Raw genomic sequence first — 20,024 nt, 5'->3', positions numbered from 1 at the left:
TACCAGATCGTACATTTACCACTACATTTACCGCATCGTACATTTACCACTACATTTACCACATCGTACATTTACCACTACATTTACCAGATCGTACATTTTTAATTGGGTGGATTTAATTGGGTTATTAATGGTTTCAATCATTTTCATATTTTGCGGTAAAACAAAGTTACTGCCGTTCGCTACAGCGTTGAACACTGTCAGATCTAACCACAAGCTCTTGTGATAATAGGCCCATCTATCTACCTATTTAAGTTCGCGTCAACCCTGTGTAGTTAACGGTGACATAAAATAAGAAACAAGATTTTTTTCTAGTGTGTCTGTAGTTGTAACTGGTGAATCCAGGGACGTGTGAGGATCACATTCGCACCAGGGCTGAATAGGTTGAAGATGAAGTTGTAAACTCTTGTCGTTTGAGTCTACCCTGTGCTTTAGCTCATGTTAGAAAATAAAAACACGTAAACCTGGTATTTTTACAATAATTTTCGCCGCTGATGTATGTATTGGTTCATTAAGACGTAATGGTTTTGACTGAGCCATCCGGAATGGCGAAAGCAGCTTCTTGCGTTTACGGATTGCGTTTGAATCCATTGACATGACAGTCAAAAAAAAAAAAATTATGGATTTTACTATATTTTACGGAGCCCGTAAGGTGACATCATGTAAAAAATAAATAAATAACGCGTGGCCACGACTTATTAACGCGTGGGAACGAGATACTAACGTCGCCTTTCACACGCGGCAACAAAGTTTATTTTTTCACAGCAAAGCAAGCAGATCCCAGGGATGTTCGCGAACTGACTGCCCAAAGAAGGTATTATATTTTTTACATGACGTCACCTTACGAGCTCCGTAATATTTGGCATCACCTGTCGCTGTATCCCCGTACACCAGCAGCAACCCCCAATCCCCCCCCCCCCCGTCGCAGTATACCCATGACGTCACATGTCAACGCCCCGTCGCCGTATCCCCATGACGTCACATGCCCCGCCCCCCCGGTTTCTCACCTTTTTAACCCCTGACCCATTTTCATGCCTGAGTATTTTATGATTAGTATTTTGAGATAAATTGTTTATTAGGTGCAATAATGTATGTACATTTCAGATGAGAGAGAGATACTGTTGTGGCTGAACACCAAGAAAAAATAAACACCTGTAATACAGCCTTTTCTGATTTTGTGGTTCTAGGTGCCAAGTGAAGAGCCCATTGTTAATCCCACACCAAGCCCAACATCTGAGCCTGGTACTTCACCAAGCCCATCTGTCCAAACTTCTCATACCTACTCCGAGCCCTTTACTAAAGAAAAAAGAAGAGTGTCGAAGAGATGGATAAGGTGGATGCTGCTCTTCTCCAGAGGTTGGCAGACATCAGAGAGGAGACTCGTGCATCACAGAATATCTACAGCAGCTTTGGAAATTGCATCGCCATGTTCCTTAAGGAGTTGCCTCCAGATGCTTCAAAGAGGCTGATGAAGGAGATTAAGCAACTTATGCAGTGTTATGAATAGATAAATACAGCAATTCAGTTCAGTAATGCACTATTCTTGGGAGTTTGTTTTTCATGCCCAATACTGTTTTTCTTGCATTTTTGTTAAGCTGTTAATTTATTTTTGTTATTAAGCTGCTGTTAGTTTTATTAATAAGCTGTTGGACAAGCAAACATTGTGTTTTACTGCCCAGTGCTATATTTAGCCACACTGTACTCTTTATAGTAACTCTAATAAAAAATAAGTAAAGTTAAACACCATTCTGTCTTTTTCAATGTGAAGAAAATTTCATGGGTAAAAAGTAATGATGAACATTGTAAAAAAAATATATATATATACCATTTGCTTAATTTTCATATACCATATGTTGAAAACCAATGTAGTGTTCCTCGGCATCCTGAAAGGTCACTCTCCCTGTGTTTGTCTGAAAATAGTTCATCAGGTTGTTCCGCACTTCGCTGCCGACTCGTGTCACACGGTCAGTAGTGAGGCGCCTTGGATCAAGGAGATTTGTGTCTCCATCCACCACCTGCCTCCATTCTCCTGGAACTTCCCCATCATCCACCAAGGTGCTGCCAACGTATCTTGTGCTCTCTACCTGAAGCTGGTCAATACGACAAAGATAATTGTGAAGAGCCAGGCACGCCTTTGTTATGTGTTCTGCTGTCTCCACAGAACACTCCATGGCCTTGCTGAAGACTCTCCACCTTGCAGCCAAAATGCCAAAGGCATTTTCAACAACTCTCCTTGCTCTGGCATGACGGTAGTTGTAGACCCGCTTTTCAGCACTGGGTTCGGCTCCTGTTATGAAGATAATGAGCAGCAATGAGTGATTGCATTTTTATATATCAAACCTAATGAGGCTTCCAAAGAATAACCATATCTCTCGCTTTTGATAGCCAAAAAAAAACAAAACTCTGTACATAAAGAACATTTTCTTTTTAAAGAAAACTGCAAAAAGGAAATAATGAATGATGTGTAATAAATACCTGAATATGGCCGCATCAAGTTCATTTTCAGTGGAAATGCTTCATCAGCGACAAAGACGGGGGGGGGGGGGGGGGGGGGGTCTCAGGATTTCAGTTCCAGGTAGAGCTGATGGAGGTGGCAGAGAAAGCTTGCCCTGGATAAGCTGTGAGCCAAAAAGGCTTCTTGAAAACACCCCAGCATCACTGTCACGGCCATATGCTCCTATGTCCACAACAGTAAACCTGTACCTGGCATCACATGCAGCCATCAGGATAAAACTGAAATAACCCTTATAGTTGTAGAAAGAACTTCCACTATTGGCTGGGGCATGGACTCTGATGTGTTTACCGTCTACTGCTCCAACACAGGGCGGAAAATTCCACAAACGGCAGAAATCTTCCTGAATCTGTTTCCACTGTTCATTGGGGTATGCCATATACTCTTTATTTAGGGTGGTCCATATAACTTCTTTGACTATGCGTCCAACTGTCCCTGATCCAAGCGTGTAGCTTGCTGACAAGGCTTGATAGCTGGTACCAGTTGCTAAAAATCTGAGAGTAACAGCAAGCCGCTCTGCAAGGGATACTGGTTCTGCTTGTGTGTTCCGATGTGTAATGATCGGGCCAATTCGATGAAGCAGATCATGAAATGTCCTCGCGGACATTCGAAAATACTGGTAGTGTTTTTCAGCATCGATTTGTTGCATTGGAAGTACCAACGACACAAACTCGCCATTCTTACAACGTCTTTGATTTAACAGCCTTACATACCACCTACGAAGGGATCGCTGTCGTCGTTTTTTCTGCTGTGACCGTAAAATTACCCAAAGGCTAATCTTCTCGAGTATTGCCATGTTTGCATCATTAAAATACCAAAGCCCTTTCTACGTTCTGCCCTCTAGTGGAAGCCTCCAGTTTCACGCGTTGCACATAGGCTAGTATGTTCTCAGTAACATTCACAATGCAGCCGGTTGTCTACACGAACGCATGGGCAAACAGCAAGTATGTTTCTAGCCTTAATCTAGACACAACTAACTCAAATATTACATCACAACATAAGCAAATTCAACTGTAGCAAATAAATCACAAGTTCATGATTCTAGTACAGTCCTATCTTCTGATAAGCAATAGGGTATATTATATATTATTGCATTATATTATACCATATTATATATCTGTATATATGTTTAACCCCCTCTTCCTTTAGTTTCTGTCCCCCTTTACACCCCCCCTTTTCTTCTCCCTATATACCCCCCCCCATTTAAAATGTACTAAATTTATATATGTTTTTATGTTTCAATAAACAATAAAGTATCAATAGTCCTCCGAAGAGAGAAAAAAATACTAAACAGCGAAATACCAGATCAAAACCCTGCTTCAGATGCGGTAAACAGTCACATGACCCTGCTGAATGTTGGTTTAAAAACAAGGACTGCAGACAGTGTAATAAAAGAGGGCACCTACAGAAATGTGTAACGCGAAATATGAAAATAATGACAAATCATATGCAAAGAAGGGACAAAAAGTTCACAGAGTGGAACAGACTGTAAGTATCATGCAAATGCTTCTTGTTCTTATTTATAATTTTTGTGATAAAATTAATAATCTGTAATGCAAGTTTAAAATATGTTACGGTTAAAATACAGAAAGTTACATTTTCTTATATCTCGCGAGAGTACGCTGCTGCGCTCACCGGAACTCAGAATTCATAATTTTTTTTGTTCTCATGAACTGCAGCCTAGCGACGGTCTATCAAAGGGCTCCGTCAGCTCATTACAAGGCCTTACTTTGATAGCAGAAAAGCAAGACAGACTGTTAAGAGATGCGAGAATCATTTGAGAATTATTCTCAGAGTTAAGAACCTCTTTTCATGACAAGCGGCCAATGAGGTATTTGCCATTTCATGTTAATTCCATACATGTTTGTATTAGGCTCAGGCAAATGAAACTGAATTGGCAAGAAATAAAGACTATGCGTATTGCCTCCAAACAGTCAAACGGAAAGCAGGACACTGGAGGGTTGGACATGTGGGCTTAAATGCTGGCAAAAGTGACTGTGAGAAATGAACAGGTGAACAGATGAAGACACTGATGAGATGGGCGTGTTTAATAAGTGGGTAATTGGGAGTGGTGGAGTGGTGTAGAATGTGTGGGTTTGTGTGGATGTCTCCCCTGTGCCCTGTGCTCTACCATGTCAGTTGCGTTTTGACAGACAAATAAAAAATATACACTTGAAATGTGAAAGACAGATTATTCTGATTTTAACAGAAAGTTCATTCAGTTCATTAATTGTTTTTGTTTGCACCATAAATACAAAAGTGGCCATACTTACACTCACGCTTCAACACACTCACGCGCCAACATGCTCACGCTCTAACACGCTCACACTCCAACACGCTCATGAGTTCCTTGTCTTGATGTTAGTGGCTTCCATCTCCTCCTTTGGCCTGTTGATTACACCAGCTTGTGGATAGGTGTTGCTAGTCTGGATCTTTTTCTTCCAATTCAGTTTTCTCAGGACCTGTCTCACTCTTCTCAGGACCTGTCTCACTCTCTGAAAGTATATGTTTTTGGCTGCTTTCCTTGTTGTCTGTGGGATTCCAAGGTGCCCTATATGTGTGTCTGAGTGGGAGTAAATGTGTCTGCTTTGCCAATGTCCACTGTGAGTTTGGTGAAGAGTTTGTCCTTCTCAACTTTCACCACACTGTATGTCAAAGAGTTGATACCATCAGTGTCCATAGTTTCTCTCGTGTGGGCGATTCTGTCAAACCTGCATAGCATATAAATCTCATGAGAAAGAAGCCTTCAAATGCCTGTGTGTGTGTGTGTGTGTGTGTGTGTGTGTGTGTGTGTGTGTGTGTGTGTGTGTGTGTAATGTGAGTGTTTCTCTACACATTTCACCTCTGAGGGTTCGGATCATTGTTCTTATCTCTGTCATGACGAATCATCTTGCATTTTCCAGTCATGACATCAGGACGTGATATGGACATTCCTCTGAATGACAACCTTAGATCAGACAACAAAACAAACAAAATACGGTTTTAGATCTTATTTGAAAATCTTTTTTAGCTAGTTTTTTTCATAAACTCTCTATTTGTTTCCCTGCATGGAAGCCTTGTTTCTGATTTAGGCATGGCTCTTTGGTGACCCATGGGTTATTATTTGGTTTTACATTAATCTGTCTGATTGGGATAATTCAACCCATCAGTTTTAATGAGCCATCACAGGTAATGTTAGTGAGCACGTCATTAACCACTATTGTTGCAACACAGGCCTGGAATAGCCTTGCCTTAGGTAGTCTAACGTCTCTGTTTGAGGAACTGGCCTGTGTCTGGACTCACAGGCCAGGAATGAGGTGATGGTGATTAGTGTTGTATTTGAGTGGTTTGTATTTAACCAGCTGTGGTTGGTCCCCAGGTCAGTGAACGGACTATATTGATTTTCTCACCAGCTGGAGATGAATAAGAAGGTTTTAGTATTTGTGTATCTGTGGCTGGTCTCAGGTCAGTGGAATGTGTGTTTTCACCGGTTGGAGACGTCGTCGTCTTCTCCACCCCAGCCCCAGTAGTTGTTGGAGAAGCCGTTGATCTTCAGGTATTGATCTTTACTCAATGCTGTAACACCACCAAAAATCTGAGCATACGGTAACCTGCAACCACACAAACCACCATACTGCTGTAATGGACTGTCCAGAGCTTCTCGATCCGGAGATTTAGATGATGACACGGACCCGTTAAATTCAATTAATAAACACTTAGAGTTTTTTTTACGACTGCTAACAATGCGTTTCCCAATACTTGAGATACATTTTCAAAAATCTAAACACAGCAACACATTTATCTCATACAAACAGCCAAATTGTTAATATCCTGTTCAAAAGCGCATTTTCTTAACTAAATACCAACTCTGCAATTCACAACGCAAACAAAGTTTTCTCTTTATACACCAACTTTGTTAAAACACAGCAAACCTGGTTCAGTATCCAATCATTCTTTCAAACACTAGCAGATTCGTAGAATAATTTATTCACTTATACCAGGGTAAGCTAACACCAGCTAGCACTAGCTAGGTAACTAACTATTATTTAAGGTATAGCTAGTTCCATTAGTCATCCTACGGAGTGGTAAAACAGTCTATATTATGATATATATTATAATATTACATATGATACTGACAGCTTTAGTTAACAATATCTAGCTAGGTTAAGCTGGGCGTACACTGCGATTTTTGGCCCATTTTCAGCCGATTTTTCACTCGTGCGACTATTTTTGCGATCGGGCTGAGTTTCGGCTCAATCGCGTGTCGTGCATCGTATAGTTTACACAGGTAAACGAGGAGCGATTCACACCTCACGATCAACTCCCGATCAGAAATCGCAGCGTCGCAAGAATATCAAACATGTTTGAAATTCAAATCGCTCCTCATGAGAGTATCGCACTGTTGAAGCAGCTCCACGAGCCGACTCTCCCTGCGATTTAGTCGTAGTTTGAGATGGAGCAGAGTACATGATTTAAAATATCGTACAGTGTACGCCCAGCTTTAGCAAGCCAAGGGACGTCAGCTATTGATTGTTTGGTTTACATCAGTATCAATAAAGTTCATGACACACACCAAGTTATTACGTGTTATTGTTTATTCAGTGTCCAATATAGTCGACAGCAAAGTGATGGTCAGAGCTGGATGCTACCGAGCAGAGCTGGATGCTAGCGGATCACAACTAGTTTCAGAGCCGGTTTCAGTGGAACAGTTGCTGTCCGCATTTGAAAGAGCAAACTCTCGACTAGTAGATGTTCGTGGTGTACTGCCAGCCGAGAGTTTGCTCTTTTCTAGCTAGATGCTATCGGATCGGGGCTAGAAGCTATCGGATTGGGGCTAGAAGCTAGCGAACCGGGGCTAGAAGCTAGCGAACCGGGGCTAGAAGCTATCGCATCACGGCTAGAAGCTAGCGAACCGGGGCTAAAAGCTAGCGAACCGGAGCTAGATGCTAGCGAACCGGGGCTAGATGCTAGCGAACCGGGGCTAGATGCTAGCGAACCGGGGCTAGATGCTATCGGACCGGGGCTAGATGCTATCGGACCGGGGCTAGAAGCTATCAGACCGGGGCTAGAAGCTATCGGACCGGAGCTAGAAGCTAGCAAACCGGGGCTAGATGCTAGCGGGTCACAGCTAGATGCTAGTGGACGTACGTGTACTCCCAGCCGAGAGCTTGATCTTTCAAACGCGGACAGCAACTGTTCCACTGAAACCGGCTGGGAACAGTAACAGTACCGGGGACAGTAACAGTACTGGGAACAGTAACAGGGAACAGCACCAACTTTTAGCCGCGAGTTTCCTGCTATGTAGTCTGCAGCAGTGAAATGCTGGCTACACACAAAGATGCTCCGTATCACAAAGTTTTCCCCTTCATCCCTCCTAATTGCACAAACCCATTTTCTTTTCTGCTCGTCGTCAGCCGGAAAACCGTAGAAACTGAGATACGACTGTTTTTGCTTCGAGATCGAGCACCCTGGTGCACTGCAAAAGCTCTTGTTATTGGACTCTGCCATTGTTTAATGTGTAACGGAAGTAACTTTACCCTGCAAAGAGAGCTTCCGGAAGAAAAAATGCGGAAGTGTGAAAAGGGCCTATCCCCGGCATCGTCTTGAGATCGCGGTGCGCGATTTCAAAATAAGAGCGGATAGCGCGATTGAAAAAAAAAATTCCTAAAAAAAAAAAAAAAACACTTTTCAAAACAGCTCGCGGGCCAGAAATACAGAAATAGATGGCCACTATTTGAGTATGGGGGCCCTAGATTTGGATACACTTTGATCATAAATACAGTATAGAAAATTTAACAATGTTCTTGTGCGTACAGCGTGAGAAAGAGTGATTGCGTTGTCGAGATGGGCTACAGCGGAGGCTGCGCTGCCTCAGCTTATCGTACACAACACTCCACAACACTCCACTGTTCTGCCACTGCTCCTCCGCGCACAGTGCGAAATTAAAAGTCGGTCATACTCCGGTCCATCGTTAACCAGACCCGTCGTTAAACGGCGACTCACTGTATACAGTTCAGTAGATATGCAGCTTATACAACATTTTCCATTTTTATTTGAACTTGGTAGGTGCAGCTTATATTGGGGTGTGCTCTATAGTAGGGTTGCAACGGTATGAGATTTTCACGGTATGATAACCGTCTCAGAAAATACCACGGTATCACGGTTATCATGGTATCACAGTTAGTTTGTATATTATTAAAAGATACACTGACCCTTAAAGAAATTACAACAAGTTTTTTATGTTCAATTAACTATTGTAGAAACCTGCAACTATTGTATACAAAATGTCTCCTTTAAAAAAAATAAGCTGTAAACATGTTTATATAAATACTGCAAAATTAGATAAACCTAAATCATGGATTTCAGTACAATTATTTAAGTTTAAATTATTTAATATTTGATAAACTCAGCCTGGGTCAGTGTCTGATCAACAACTGTTGTAAACGTCTGTTGTACTGCCAAGTTAGAATATAACCAGATACTGCAGAAAGAGAGGATTTATTTCTGACATCATCACAATAGAGATTTCTATTTTAAGGCTTTCACACAGAGTCTGGTTTTAACATATGAAAAACAAGCACGTTAGAATTTGAAAATTAACGCATGTAAATTAATGGCGTCTTTCACATCCAGTGAAAGTAAGGACCATAAAAAGCTAGGTTTATTCTTTTCACTAGTGACCGTAGCGCGTGACTCCGCACAGTTCTTTTGTATTACGTTAACAAATACGAGCCTCTTGTAATTCCAGGACGAAACATGAGAGAACGTGAAGACGTTAAGATTGGGCGTTTTGAAAATAAACAACCATGACGTACAAGTGCTTTAATTCCACCTTATAAAGGTGTATGAACCCTGCAAATATGACTTTGTTCATTGCACTGAGGCGCGGCGCGCACAAAGTTACAAAATTCGAGAGGTGCATGACCTCGCTAATCGACAGCGCGTGAGACCGGGCACGGGCGGAGCCACCGCAATTGCGTCATTTTCGCCGCTGACATTAGTTTACCTTTTTTTGTTAAAAAATTTGTTAAGTCTGATTCTGCCATTCTCACCGCTGTGTTGAGTAGCTGAACCGGAGCGGAGTTGCGCATGCGCGGGCCAGTTTCTCCGCTGGCTTGCTTTTTACCAGTAATAAGCAAACGCACACGGTATGATAACCGTGCATTTTAATACCGTGGTATACTGTGAAACCGGTTACCGCTGCAACCCTACTCTATAGTCCAGAAAATACGGGTAAATTAAAATGAAGCACCTTTAATATACAATATATTAAACACAACACCGGCAGAAATACACCAATAAACATCCCTTTGCGTTACAAAAACCCACAAGTCTCACCCCGACCAGCACTTTGTGCCGCCTGTGCTGCCCTTGAGGTGCTAGGCCGACTGCAAGATGGCGTGTTCTCTTCAAAATATTAAAACCACATGGCAGAAAACTTGCAGCAGCTGTTTACAGGAGCCCTCTATCGAGCCCTCACTTAAGCAAACACACGACCCGCTCATTCTTGAGGCACATGAAATATGCATATAACGCCGATTTTTTTTCAAGAAACACTTGAGTGTGATCAATTGTGTTTGTATGGTCCAATATGCCCTGCCCCAAATTCAGGTGAGCGTTCCTATTGGACAGTGATTAGATTTCATTCTGGCACGACTACAGCACTTCCTTTAGATGGAATGTAATCCTACACATTGTGATTTGCTTTTGCACATTCACAGAGACACACAGTGGAATACAACGACGCTTAGTCGATTGCATTTCAAGGTGGCTTCTGGCACGAATTCAGCGTTTCTTTCTTTAAATACAAATCCACACACACTGGAGATTTTACTTTTCATTGTGGCACGTTTTCATCACATCAGTGTTTAAATCAATCACGTGATCATTACATTTAGAGGAAACATTTATGTCTGAAGTACCGTATGGTGAAAAGCAATACCACTGAGCGAGCATGGGAGAGAGTTGAAAGTCTTTGGATTCACGAGGCGTCTGTTTCTAATATCAACCAGCAAGCTGTTGGCACACAGGAAATCGGCACCTAAGAGGGGAGTGGAAACCTTCGCCAGCACAAAAGGCCATGTGAACCGCTGCCCACCGAAGCACAGTGGCACTGACCGTTGCCCGTACGTTGGAATAGAGGTCCCGTTGGCGGCCTCAAGGGCAGGGCCAGCGTGGCCTGACTTCATGTTCATCCCAGAGGCGGGCAGAACGCTCAACTGAGCGCCTGTGTCGCAGAGGAAACGATGCCCCGAGACTGCGTCCGTCAGGAAAAGCAGGCTATTGCAACGGCCGACACTTGTAGCAGCTAGCAGGCATCGGCCCTCACTTTTCCCGACTTCCTGAAACCGCATGGCGGGCGGCAGCTTATGGCCTTGGCTCCGAAACGCACGTGGTAAAAACATAGAGCCAGGGAGGGCGGAGGCATGGACGCAGACGGCAGCGCCAGAGGTGAGCGGAGGTGTACAGACATGCGTGGCTGCAAAACACTGCTTGGCCAAGAAAATCCTGTCAGCCTCCCTAGCTAACGCACGATAATCCCTGAGGGTATCCCTGCCAAGGTTGCGCGAACGTCGCTGCGTAACTGCTGAAGGAAAATCTCCCTGAACAGAAAACACGGCGGGTGGTCGCCCAGTAGGGACAGCATGTGATCCATCAGCTCCGAAGGTTTGGAATCCCCCAAACCAGACAGTGAAAGAAGCCTGCGGGCACGCTCCAACTCTGACAGCTCGAAAATTTGTAGGAGCAGCGACTTAAGGGCTTCATACTTATCGTCCTCCGGAGGGTCTTGAAGAAAAATCACCACTCTGGAGGTGGTGCCGTTGTTTAGGGCTGCGACGACATAATAATACATTGTGTCGTCCTCCATGATTTTCCGGATGGTGAACTGAGCCTCGGCTTGAGCAAACCAAACGGCGGCATGCTGCTCCCAAAACTCCGGTAATTTAAGCGCTACTGCGTTCGCCGACATGATGCGAATACTTCAGAATCATCCGAATAGACGTCGGGGTCACCACTGAAGCGGGTTCGGGAATCGAGGCAGAAACTGCTTAATCCAGAAATCTTTATTTTCCATGCAACTCAAATAATAGCACTGTTTTCTCCTCCTCCCCTGGCACGCGCAGGCGCCACTCTCCCAGTGTCACTTAAAGGGCTAAAACTCCCTGAGTGGCCAAGTGCCTGTGTGACGGATGTACTACGCCAGCATAATGGACGCGCAGTAACAGCGCGACGAAGTGTGTGTCAGATGAAGGACACAGACAACTCTCTTCCCGGGCAGTCGGTCTTTATTTCTGCAACTGCAACTGCACACAATCAGCAGTAACACCACTTAGATGCGGCTTTCGTACCCTCTCTCTCTGGCGATGTTCTAAAATTCTGCCAGAATATACATACCCTCGATATGTACTCATGTCCACATACACACTTGAACACTACGCCACCGAAGTGACGGTAGACATTACTACTCAGACATGAAAAGAAAATACAACGCTACGTGTTCGTATAGTGATTTAAGACAACGTGCCGTTCTTTTTACATAGCTCCGTTGACTAGCCCGGAATGGATAATATTTCAAGGAATAATTGTGAAACAAAATACAGACACTTTACAACATACCTGCACACAATCAGCAGTAACACCACTTAGATGCGGCTTTCGTACCCTCTCTCTGACAATAAAAACATTTATGTCTAGTGAGTGATTTCAATGGCGGAGTCCGCTACCATAGCGTGGTTAAGTCTCGAAGGTTTTAAACAATCAAAACGCTTCGCTACACAGAAAAATCTCATATTGGTTCGATGCTACTAATGTTAAAGAAGAGCATGTATTAAACCTATAAGTTATTAAATTATTATCTGACTTGAAATGGTGAAATCATTTCTGGCGCTCATTTTCACGACTCACCTCTGGCGATGTTCTAAAATTCTGCCAGAATACGGAAAGCCAGAGGAACAAAAGGCGCGAAAGTAGTTACGTAGCTGACTGGCAGGATGTTGTTATTGTATAACAGAAATATAAAACTTGTAATGAACAATGAAATGTAGATTTGTAGATTTGACGGACTAACACCTTGCAATTTTGGATGAATTAATTCATAAATCGCTAGGCACATTTTAAACTCCGTTACACCTGTCTGTTAGGGAATTCGCTGCGAGGAGTAGTAGTCGCTACATTCTAACTGTATTTGTAAGTCTCTCTATGGTTATTTGTGCTTCTTGGCAAATGTCTAACTTGCAAAACACTAGGTAATGACATTGACTCCTGTAGTTTAGTAGTAGTTTGACTCAATTGTATCTTGAATTCTGGCCTATCTGTACTATTAACTAGGATGAATTCTGCGATCAGATGCAAAGCACTTTGTAAGTCGCTCTGGATAAGGACATCTGCTAAATGGCGTAAATGTAAATGTAACTGCACAGATGGGTAAATGCGGAGGTGAAAATCACAATTGACAGATATGGCACATTTACATTTTTTTAACCTATGTATATATGTATCAGTAGCGAACCGTGACCATTAAACCTGGGTCCGCTCCCACCTCATATATATATGTTTTAAGAATATTTTAGGCCCTCTGAGAGGGGGTAGAGGGCCCTGACGGTTCCCCACTGATATGTATGTACTGTATGTTCATGCATATCACCTGAAGCCAAACTTGTCCACAGCAACGGAGAGGTGTCGTGGTTGCTCGTAGCAACGGTACGTGTTGCGGTCGTCCATGGGGATGATGTCAACGTCGCTGAAGACGAAGCAGTCATAGTCATACTCCTTCAGAGCTTCAGCGTAGCCGACATTCATCAACTTTGCCCTGTTAAACGTTCCCTCACCGTCCTAAAGACACACACACACACACACACAATAATAATATTCCTAGATTTAGCTGATTCTACTAATTAGGTGCACTTGTTATTATGAAGCCATGTAGTTGTAACAGAACAGTGGTTGTAACAGGCCATGCCTGTGGAAGCAGGTTAGACAGAATGGATCTTGGAATCCTCACATGAGCAGAAGGAGTTCTGGAATATTGGGGCTGACTGTAGAGTTAGTGCTTGTGTCATAAAGGGCATGCATCTTAATAACATGATATCAGATTGACCTGCCCAAAATTATAGTTTTGCAAGGGACATCAGTGCTAAATGTGGGTATGATGTACATCAGAGGCAGTATTTGATATACTGTCTACGGTGTGTGGGGGGTCAAGTATGGTGTGGTGATGTGTGTGGTAGTGTATTGTGTTGTTTGCAGCTATGAGAAGGTTGTTTACAGAGCACAAGAATAGATTTACATACAGTTTGTGTGATGACATCAGTAACTACAAAGTCACATGCAAATGAGAGAAAATTTAACAAATGAGAGAAACCAACATAACCTTGGAGACGGAAGCCTGGAGGTGTCACAGGTCAGGGGAGCTGACGAAACCCATGACAACACCATGACAGCACCACGGCAACACCGTCCTGCAAGCTCATAACCCTGCCCACACCAGCCTGCTTCCACCCAGACACACAGGACCGTTAACAGGACTTGGGCTGCGTCTAAACAGCCATGGAACCAGTCTTTTGATTGAAGGGCTGTGTACCAACGGTTAACAGCAGATGGTTAGGGTTAGGGTTAGATGGTTACTACACAGTGATGCCCATATGGTTAGGATTAGATGGTTAGTAACCATCTAACAGTAACCTGTGTGTAAATGATTTGAATAAGGGTTTGAGTATGTTTGTGTGTGTGTGCATGTGTGTGTGTTTGTGTGTGTGCCTGCGTGTGTGTAGCTGCAGATTCAGACCTGTTGGACAACTTTAACTGACCAACCTGTGTGTAAATAATTGGGCTTTGAATGCACATGTGTGTGTGTGAGCAAAAAGACTGGGGTTGATGTTCATATTGATTAAGGATCTCTGACAGAAATGTTTGATTGTGTGAGTGTGTGTGTGTGTGTGTGTGTATGTGCGCGTGTGTGTATGTGTGTGTGCGTGTGTGTGTGTGTGTGAGAGAGAGAGTGTATGTGTGTGTGTGTGAGAGTGTGTGTATGTGTGTGTATATGTGCGTGTGTGTGTGTATGTGTATAAGTGTGTGTGTGTGTGTGTGTGTATAAGTGTGTGTGTGTGTGTGTGTGTGTGTGTGTGTATGTGTATAAGTGTGTGTGTGTGTGTATGTGTATAAGTGTGTGTATGTGTATAAGTGTGTGTGTGTGTGTGCTGAGTGGTACCTGCTCAATGACATAGACTCCATAGTCGAGCTGCTGTCTCTGCAGAATGGGGTGAAGGTAGTTCAGCCAGTATTTGAGGTGCTGCTCTCTGTGTCTGAAAGGAATGATGAGCGCCACCTTCTGGACAGACAGGCACTCACTGGGTTTGTAGTGTCCACCGTCCATCAGCAGGGGCTCCTGCCTGATCAGGTCCAGATCCACTGGATCTGAGAACTCTACACGTAACGGACCCACTGTTGGGGGAGGAGAGTAATCAAGTCAAATGTTATTCGTCATACACACAGTATGTGTGTCACACATCAATTCTGTGTTGACAGATGTATATAAGAAAGGCAACAATATATGAATGAATTATGCAAATGAGCAGGTGGAACATTAATCCAAGTTTTTCTGCAGTGTCTTGTTAGTTACATCACCTCTTCCAAAACTCATGAGTGATCCACTGAGCATTCACCACCAGCAAACGTTTGTACAACTACAGCGAATTTAGCAAATTTAGACATTTAGATAACTCTTTCAAACTATTGAAAAACAGTCAAGCAGTTTCAAGCAGTTTAAACAGTTAGTTCAAAACCCAACAAAATTCTGGTAAGGGTACATGAAAAACATTTTGACAGACAAATAAAAAAATTGAAATATATATTCTGACTTTTTCAGAAAGTTTATTCAGATTATTCAGTTTTTTGTTTGGAGGCTTTTTACCATAGATACAAAAGTCACACTGAAGTGTCGCACTGAAATTCACACTCAGACCCAGACTCAGACATATAAAAATATATACAATCAATAACAAATACAGTACTGTAATACCAAATCAGTGTTTTCACTATATACATTAATTCACATATTTATCTGTCTGTCAGTATCAGGAGTTTACTGTTGGCCTGGTCCACACATTCCATCCATGAATTTGTCCACAGATCTTCATCAACATGAACACATCCAGCCTGGGAAACGTATGCAGGAAATGTTACAATGTGCAAAGAATAACATGTAGAAGGCCCAGTTCTGTGTGTGAGTGATCACCACAGGTCGTGAGGTGGGTGCTCATCACTACCCGTGAGATGACCCTATATACCAGCTTCACAAAGGCCAGTCATATGAAGTGTTGCTGGAACATGTGTTTTAAGCTTACTGGCACCTTGAGTTTGTGAGAATGACATTGTGGTTTTTCTCATCTGTTCTGTGAGAGCCTGTAGTTCCTTGTGTCCCCCTCTCTTACACTTGTTTGTCTGTACTGCAGTTGCGTGTCCAGTCTCAGTGGTCCAGTGAGCGTCTTGGTGACACATTTGTACCTCTGTAGTTCCAGAACCGGGCAACACCAGTGGAGCTGTTCTGTTTGTTTTTCAGTTAGAAGCGGCCAGGGGGTTTCCTCACCTGTAAACCCAACTCGGGACTCTTTCTACCTGTGTTGTTTACTCCCAACACCATCCTCATGTCCACAGGAGTGTAGCAGGTGGAGGTGTGAAGACTATGTCCCCACCTCCTTCAGTCTGAATCCCGTCACTGCTGTCTGCTTCACTGTTCAGCTGTTTATCCTCATCGCTTCCTTCCTTGTTCCACCTCACCCCTCCATCCTAAAGCATCCACCAGTACCTAAAACAGGCTCGTCTGTTGGGAAGGTTATGGGTGAAGCGTCTAGGCTGGAGGCAATGACAGACATGAATGAATTCCACTGCCATTTTTTACTTGTGATTATTCAAATGATGGAAGAGTGCTATTGTGGGGTGTGTGGGTTACCCCACACCCAGGAGTGAATGCACCATTTAGGGCGTACTCACACTAGGCACGGTATGCTCGTTCCGTGCTGGGGCCCGGTTATCCCCCCTCCCCACTCCCCCTCTGGCCTGCACTCACACTGGCTTCATCAAGCTGGCCCGAGCACGCTTACGTCATCACAACGCCACTTTATTTGGGAAAAAAAGCGCGCTCGCACAACACTATGGAGTTCCCAATTATCTTTTTATTGTATTTTTGGAGTCGTTTTGGGAGTGCAGAAACACGGTGCAAGCACAGATTTATCGATCATTTGTCATTTGACTGTTTAACGTGAGCATCGCATCACTGACGTCATGTTTGAGTTCCGGCAAAATGAACCAATCACACGAGGCGCCAAGCGGGCCCGGGCACGGATAGCGCTCACACTAGAAGCAAACCGTGCCCGAGTCCAAGCGAACCGTGCCCTGGCCCACCTCTTCAAGCGGGCCTGGGCACGGTTGGGGGCGATCACACTAGTCAAACGAACCGTGCTTCGGCAGGGAATCGTGCCCGGGCCCGGATCACAGACCCTAGTGTGAGTATGCCCTTAGTGTGAGAGGGACTAACACCCTAAAAATCTGAGTTCCAAAAACAGACAAAACATGGTTTAGCTTAAATGCCTGCCGCAAACTCCACTAGTTTGATTGACTCAAAGGTCAACAACAAGCACTTCTTGTGTGTTGTACCTACACTTTACATCTGATTCTATTTGTAAATCTGTTTTGGTAGCCTACTGGTAAAAAGTCTTAAACATCATGAAAATGTGTTTGTTTGTAGTTTTGTTTGTTTCAATGACCAGTGATGGGACTGAGGGCTTAAGGAATGTGTAAATACACAGACTAATCCAGGGAGGTGATTAACTAGACCCAGGGAGAACGAGGACATGTCAACCAGGAAGACACCAGAGACACGCTAACCACAGAGACCACAGGAGGCAAGGGCAGTGACAGTAACAGAGATCTTCATACAGAGATAAGTGAAAGCAAATGTAAGACATTTGAATGGGAAATGAGCCCCATCATCATTAACGCTGCTGTGAGGCAGGGCAACTTTTGAACAGTTCTGTTGCCCCCCGGGGTGCTTTGTAGTTGTTTGTGTCTTTAATGTAAAACTCTTCCTTTCTTGTTCATGTTCTGACATTGCATGGGAGGTGGAACCTATGATATGTATATTTTATAAAAGACTTTCCTAGACATTTTTCTCCAAATAGGAGCTGCCTGGTAGTAGCAGTGACATGAACAAAACTGTGTCAGTGAGGACAGCAAACTGCTTCCTGTCCAAGCTGCATTTACCTAGAGTGCCCGGGGTAACCCTGAACCTAACCTTAACCCCAACCCTAACCGTAACCCTAACCCTAAACCCAAACACTGAAACCTAACCCTAAACCTAATCCTAAACCTAATCCTAACCCCAACCCTAACCCCCGGCATCAGGTAGTCTTCCCAACTGTGGTGCTGATGCTGATGGTTGTCTCGGCAGCCCTTTTTCTGTTTCCTCATTTCTGTTTCTCAGGTGTGTCAGATTCATCTGTTTCTCAGGTTACCCTATGTCTCAGATGTTTCTCAGGTTCATCTGTTTCTCAGATGTTTCTCAGGTTTATCTGTTTCTCAGATGTTTCTCAGGTTCATCTGTTTCTCAGATTCATCTGCTTCCCAGATGTTACTCAGGTTCATCTGTTTCTCAGATGTTTCTCATGTTCATCTGTTTCTCAGATGTTTCTCAGGTTCATCTATTTCTCAGATTAATCTGTTTCCCAGATGTTACTCAGGTTCATCTGTAACCGAATGGACGGGTTGGGAGTCAGGGTGCAATAATGGGGCCAGGACAAAGGGGGAGCTGTGGGATTTGCTGCGGTGAAATGCTGGGTTCATGGGGAGAGGAAGAGGACCCTTTAAAAGCTGGGCCTGTGGAGGGCCCCAGGGAGTTTTTTTTGGTCTCCTTCGTGTCAGCAGTGGGTAAGGTGGATGGTGTGCAGTTGGTTGTTGTTTTGTTAATTTTAGTAATTTATGTATGTTTGTGATTGGTGCTGCCTTTGAGTGCCAGCATCAGGCCAGAACAGGCTTAAGCTCTGGTCTCCTTTATTAGTTTAGTTTGTGTGTGTTTATGTGTTTACTTGTGTTAGTTCTGTTTGATTGTCCACGCCAGGGCGGCCGACCTGTGCTGGAACTCTGCACACCTTCGGCCTTCCCCAAGTGGCTCAGCCCGAGGTCCCGTAGTTGTAGTCCTTGCTTCTCGGCGGTTTGTGGTGGCCTTACTTTTTTTAAAATTAGCTCTAGCTTAAGATCAATAAAGTAATGGTGTATTTTTAATTACTTTAATGTTAATGTTAATTTGACCAGTATTGGGGACTGCAGGCTGTAGCCATTGTGTGTACGCCTACCACTGGGCCTTGGTGGGACATTTGATGTGTGGGTAGCTACTAATATGGAGTGCCATGTATGAATTTCGTGTGCGGTGTTTGTAGTGGTGCCATTTGTGAGCCTGGAATATTATTGCACTTGGAACTTTATCTCGATTGATCTGGTGTGTTTTCTTGGATTTATTTAAGGTCCCAGTGGTGGGTGGCAACCTCTGACTCCTCCTTCCTTCTCCTAAGAGCCTGGTTTTGAATAAATTGTAAACCTTTTGACACCTGACTCTTCATTGTCTCGCGTGGTCGACAGAACCTGGTTACACATCTGTTTCTCAGATGTTTCTCATGTGTATCTGTTTCTCAGATGTTTCTCAGGTTCATCTGTTTCTCAGATTCATCTGTTTCCTAGATGTTTCTCAGGTTCATCTGTTTCTTAGATGTTCAGATAACCACACACTCTCACTCTATAACCACACTCTTACTCCACTCTATAACCACACACTCTCACTCTATAACCACACACTCTCACTCTATAACCACATACTCTCACTCTATAACCACACTCTCACTCTATAACCTCACACTCTCACTCTATAAACATGCACCCTTTTCTGTTCATACACTCATTTTTCAGTCCAAATTTTTACGGTAGGCATGTCACACCAGGAGGGCGCAGCGAGAACAGTAGCTGCCACGCTCGAGAATTGCCTATTATACAGTAGTCCGTTAACAACTTGGTCATTAAATCAAGAGCAATGTGTATAAAAAGAACTGACATCAGGACCCCTATAAAATGTAGGTTTCACACACACACACACACACACAGATACACACATAATACAGCTTATGAATGACACTGTGTGGCATTGTGCCCTTTAACCACTTTGGCATCTATCGCCAGGTTTAAAGCTTTGGCAACAGACATCAGGTACGTACCTAAATGTGGGGACGTCTCGGGACATTTCTCCAGTATCCAAGTCACCTCAGTGACGTTTGCGGAGACCACAGCGACGTCCTCTGCTCCCGGCGGCGTGGTGAACGCTGCCCGCTGTGATGCCGTGGGCACCTGCTTGCTCCACACGTACTCGCCAGCTCCGGAGTGTCTCAGGTAGTAAAACACCATTACAGAGATGTGGAGAGCGCCCATGGCCACTACGAGATTGCAAATTATAACGAGGAGACGAAAATTATGCGACTCCCCCATTGCTTTACTA

General features: G+C 43.7%; 1 protein-coding gene across 1 annotated transcript; it reads right to left on the bottom strand.

Annotated features, from left to right (window-relative positions):
• Positions 1–3,923: 3,923 nt before the first annotated feature.
• Positions 3,924–20,022, bottom strand: LOC143519842 (beta-1,4-galactosyltransferase 1-like). The gene is made up of 6 exons (XM_077013528.1): positions 19,747–20,022; positions 14,700–14,932; positions 13,137–13,324; positions 5,980–6,102; positions 5,355–5,459; positions 3,924–5,223 (listed from the first exon to the last, which is right to left on the bottom strand). Exons 1-6 carry the CDS (start codon positions 20,012–20,014, stop codon positions 5,064–5,066), a joined length of 1,077 nt encoding a protein of 358 aa, XP_076869643.1. The 5' UTR covers positions 20,015–20,022; the 3' UTR covers positions 3,924–5,063.
• Between the last annotated feature and the right edge of the window lie 2 nt (positions 20,023–20,024).

This window comes from Brachyhypopomus gauderio, chromosome 1 (genome assembly GCF_052324685.1).
Source record: "Brachyhypopomus gauderio isolate BG-103 chromosome 1, BGAUD_0.2, whole genome shotgun sequence".
NCBI classification, from domain to species: Eukaryota; Metazoa; Chordata; class Actinopteri; order Gymnotiformes; family Hypopomidae; genus Brachyhypopomus; species Brachyhypopomus gauderio.
Note: the sequence above shows the minus strand (reverse complement) of the source record. Positions and strands in the feature narration are given on the sequence as shown.

Bases quoted from the DNA above. Each gene is read 5' to 3' on its own strand.
- LOC143519842 (XM_077013528.1), bottom strand. From the start codon at position 20,014: ATGGGGGAGTCGCATAATTTTCGTCTCCTCGTTATAATTTGCAATCTC. The intron at 14,933-19,746 runs GTACGTACCTGA...CTCCCCCAACAG, and splicing joins CGAGACGTCCCCACATTTAG to TGGGTCCGTTACGTGTAGAG. The intron at 13,325-14,699 runs GTACCACTCAGC...GTGTGTCTTTAG, and splicing joins GAGTCTATGTCATTGAGCAG to GACGGTGAGGGAACGTTTAA.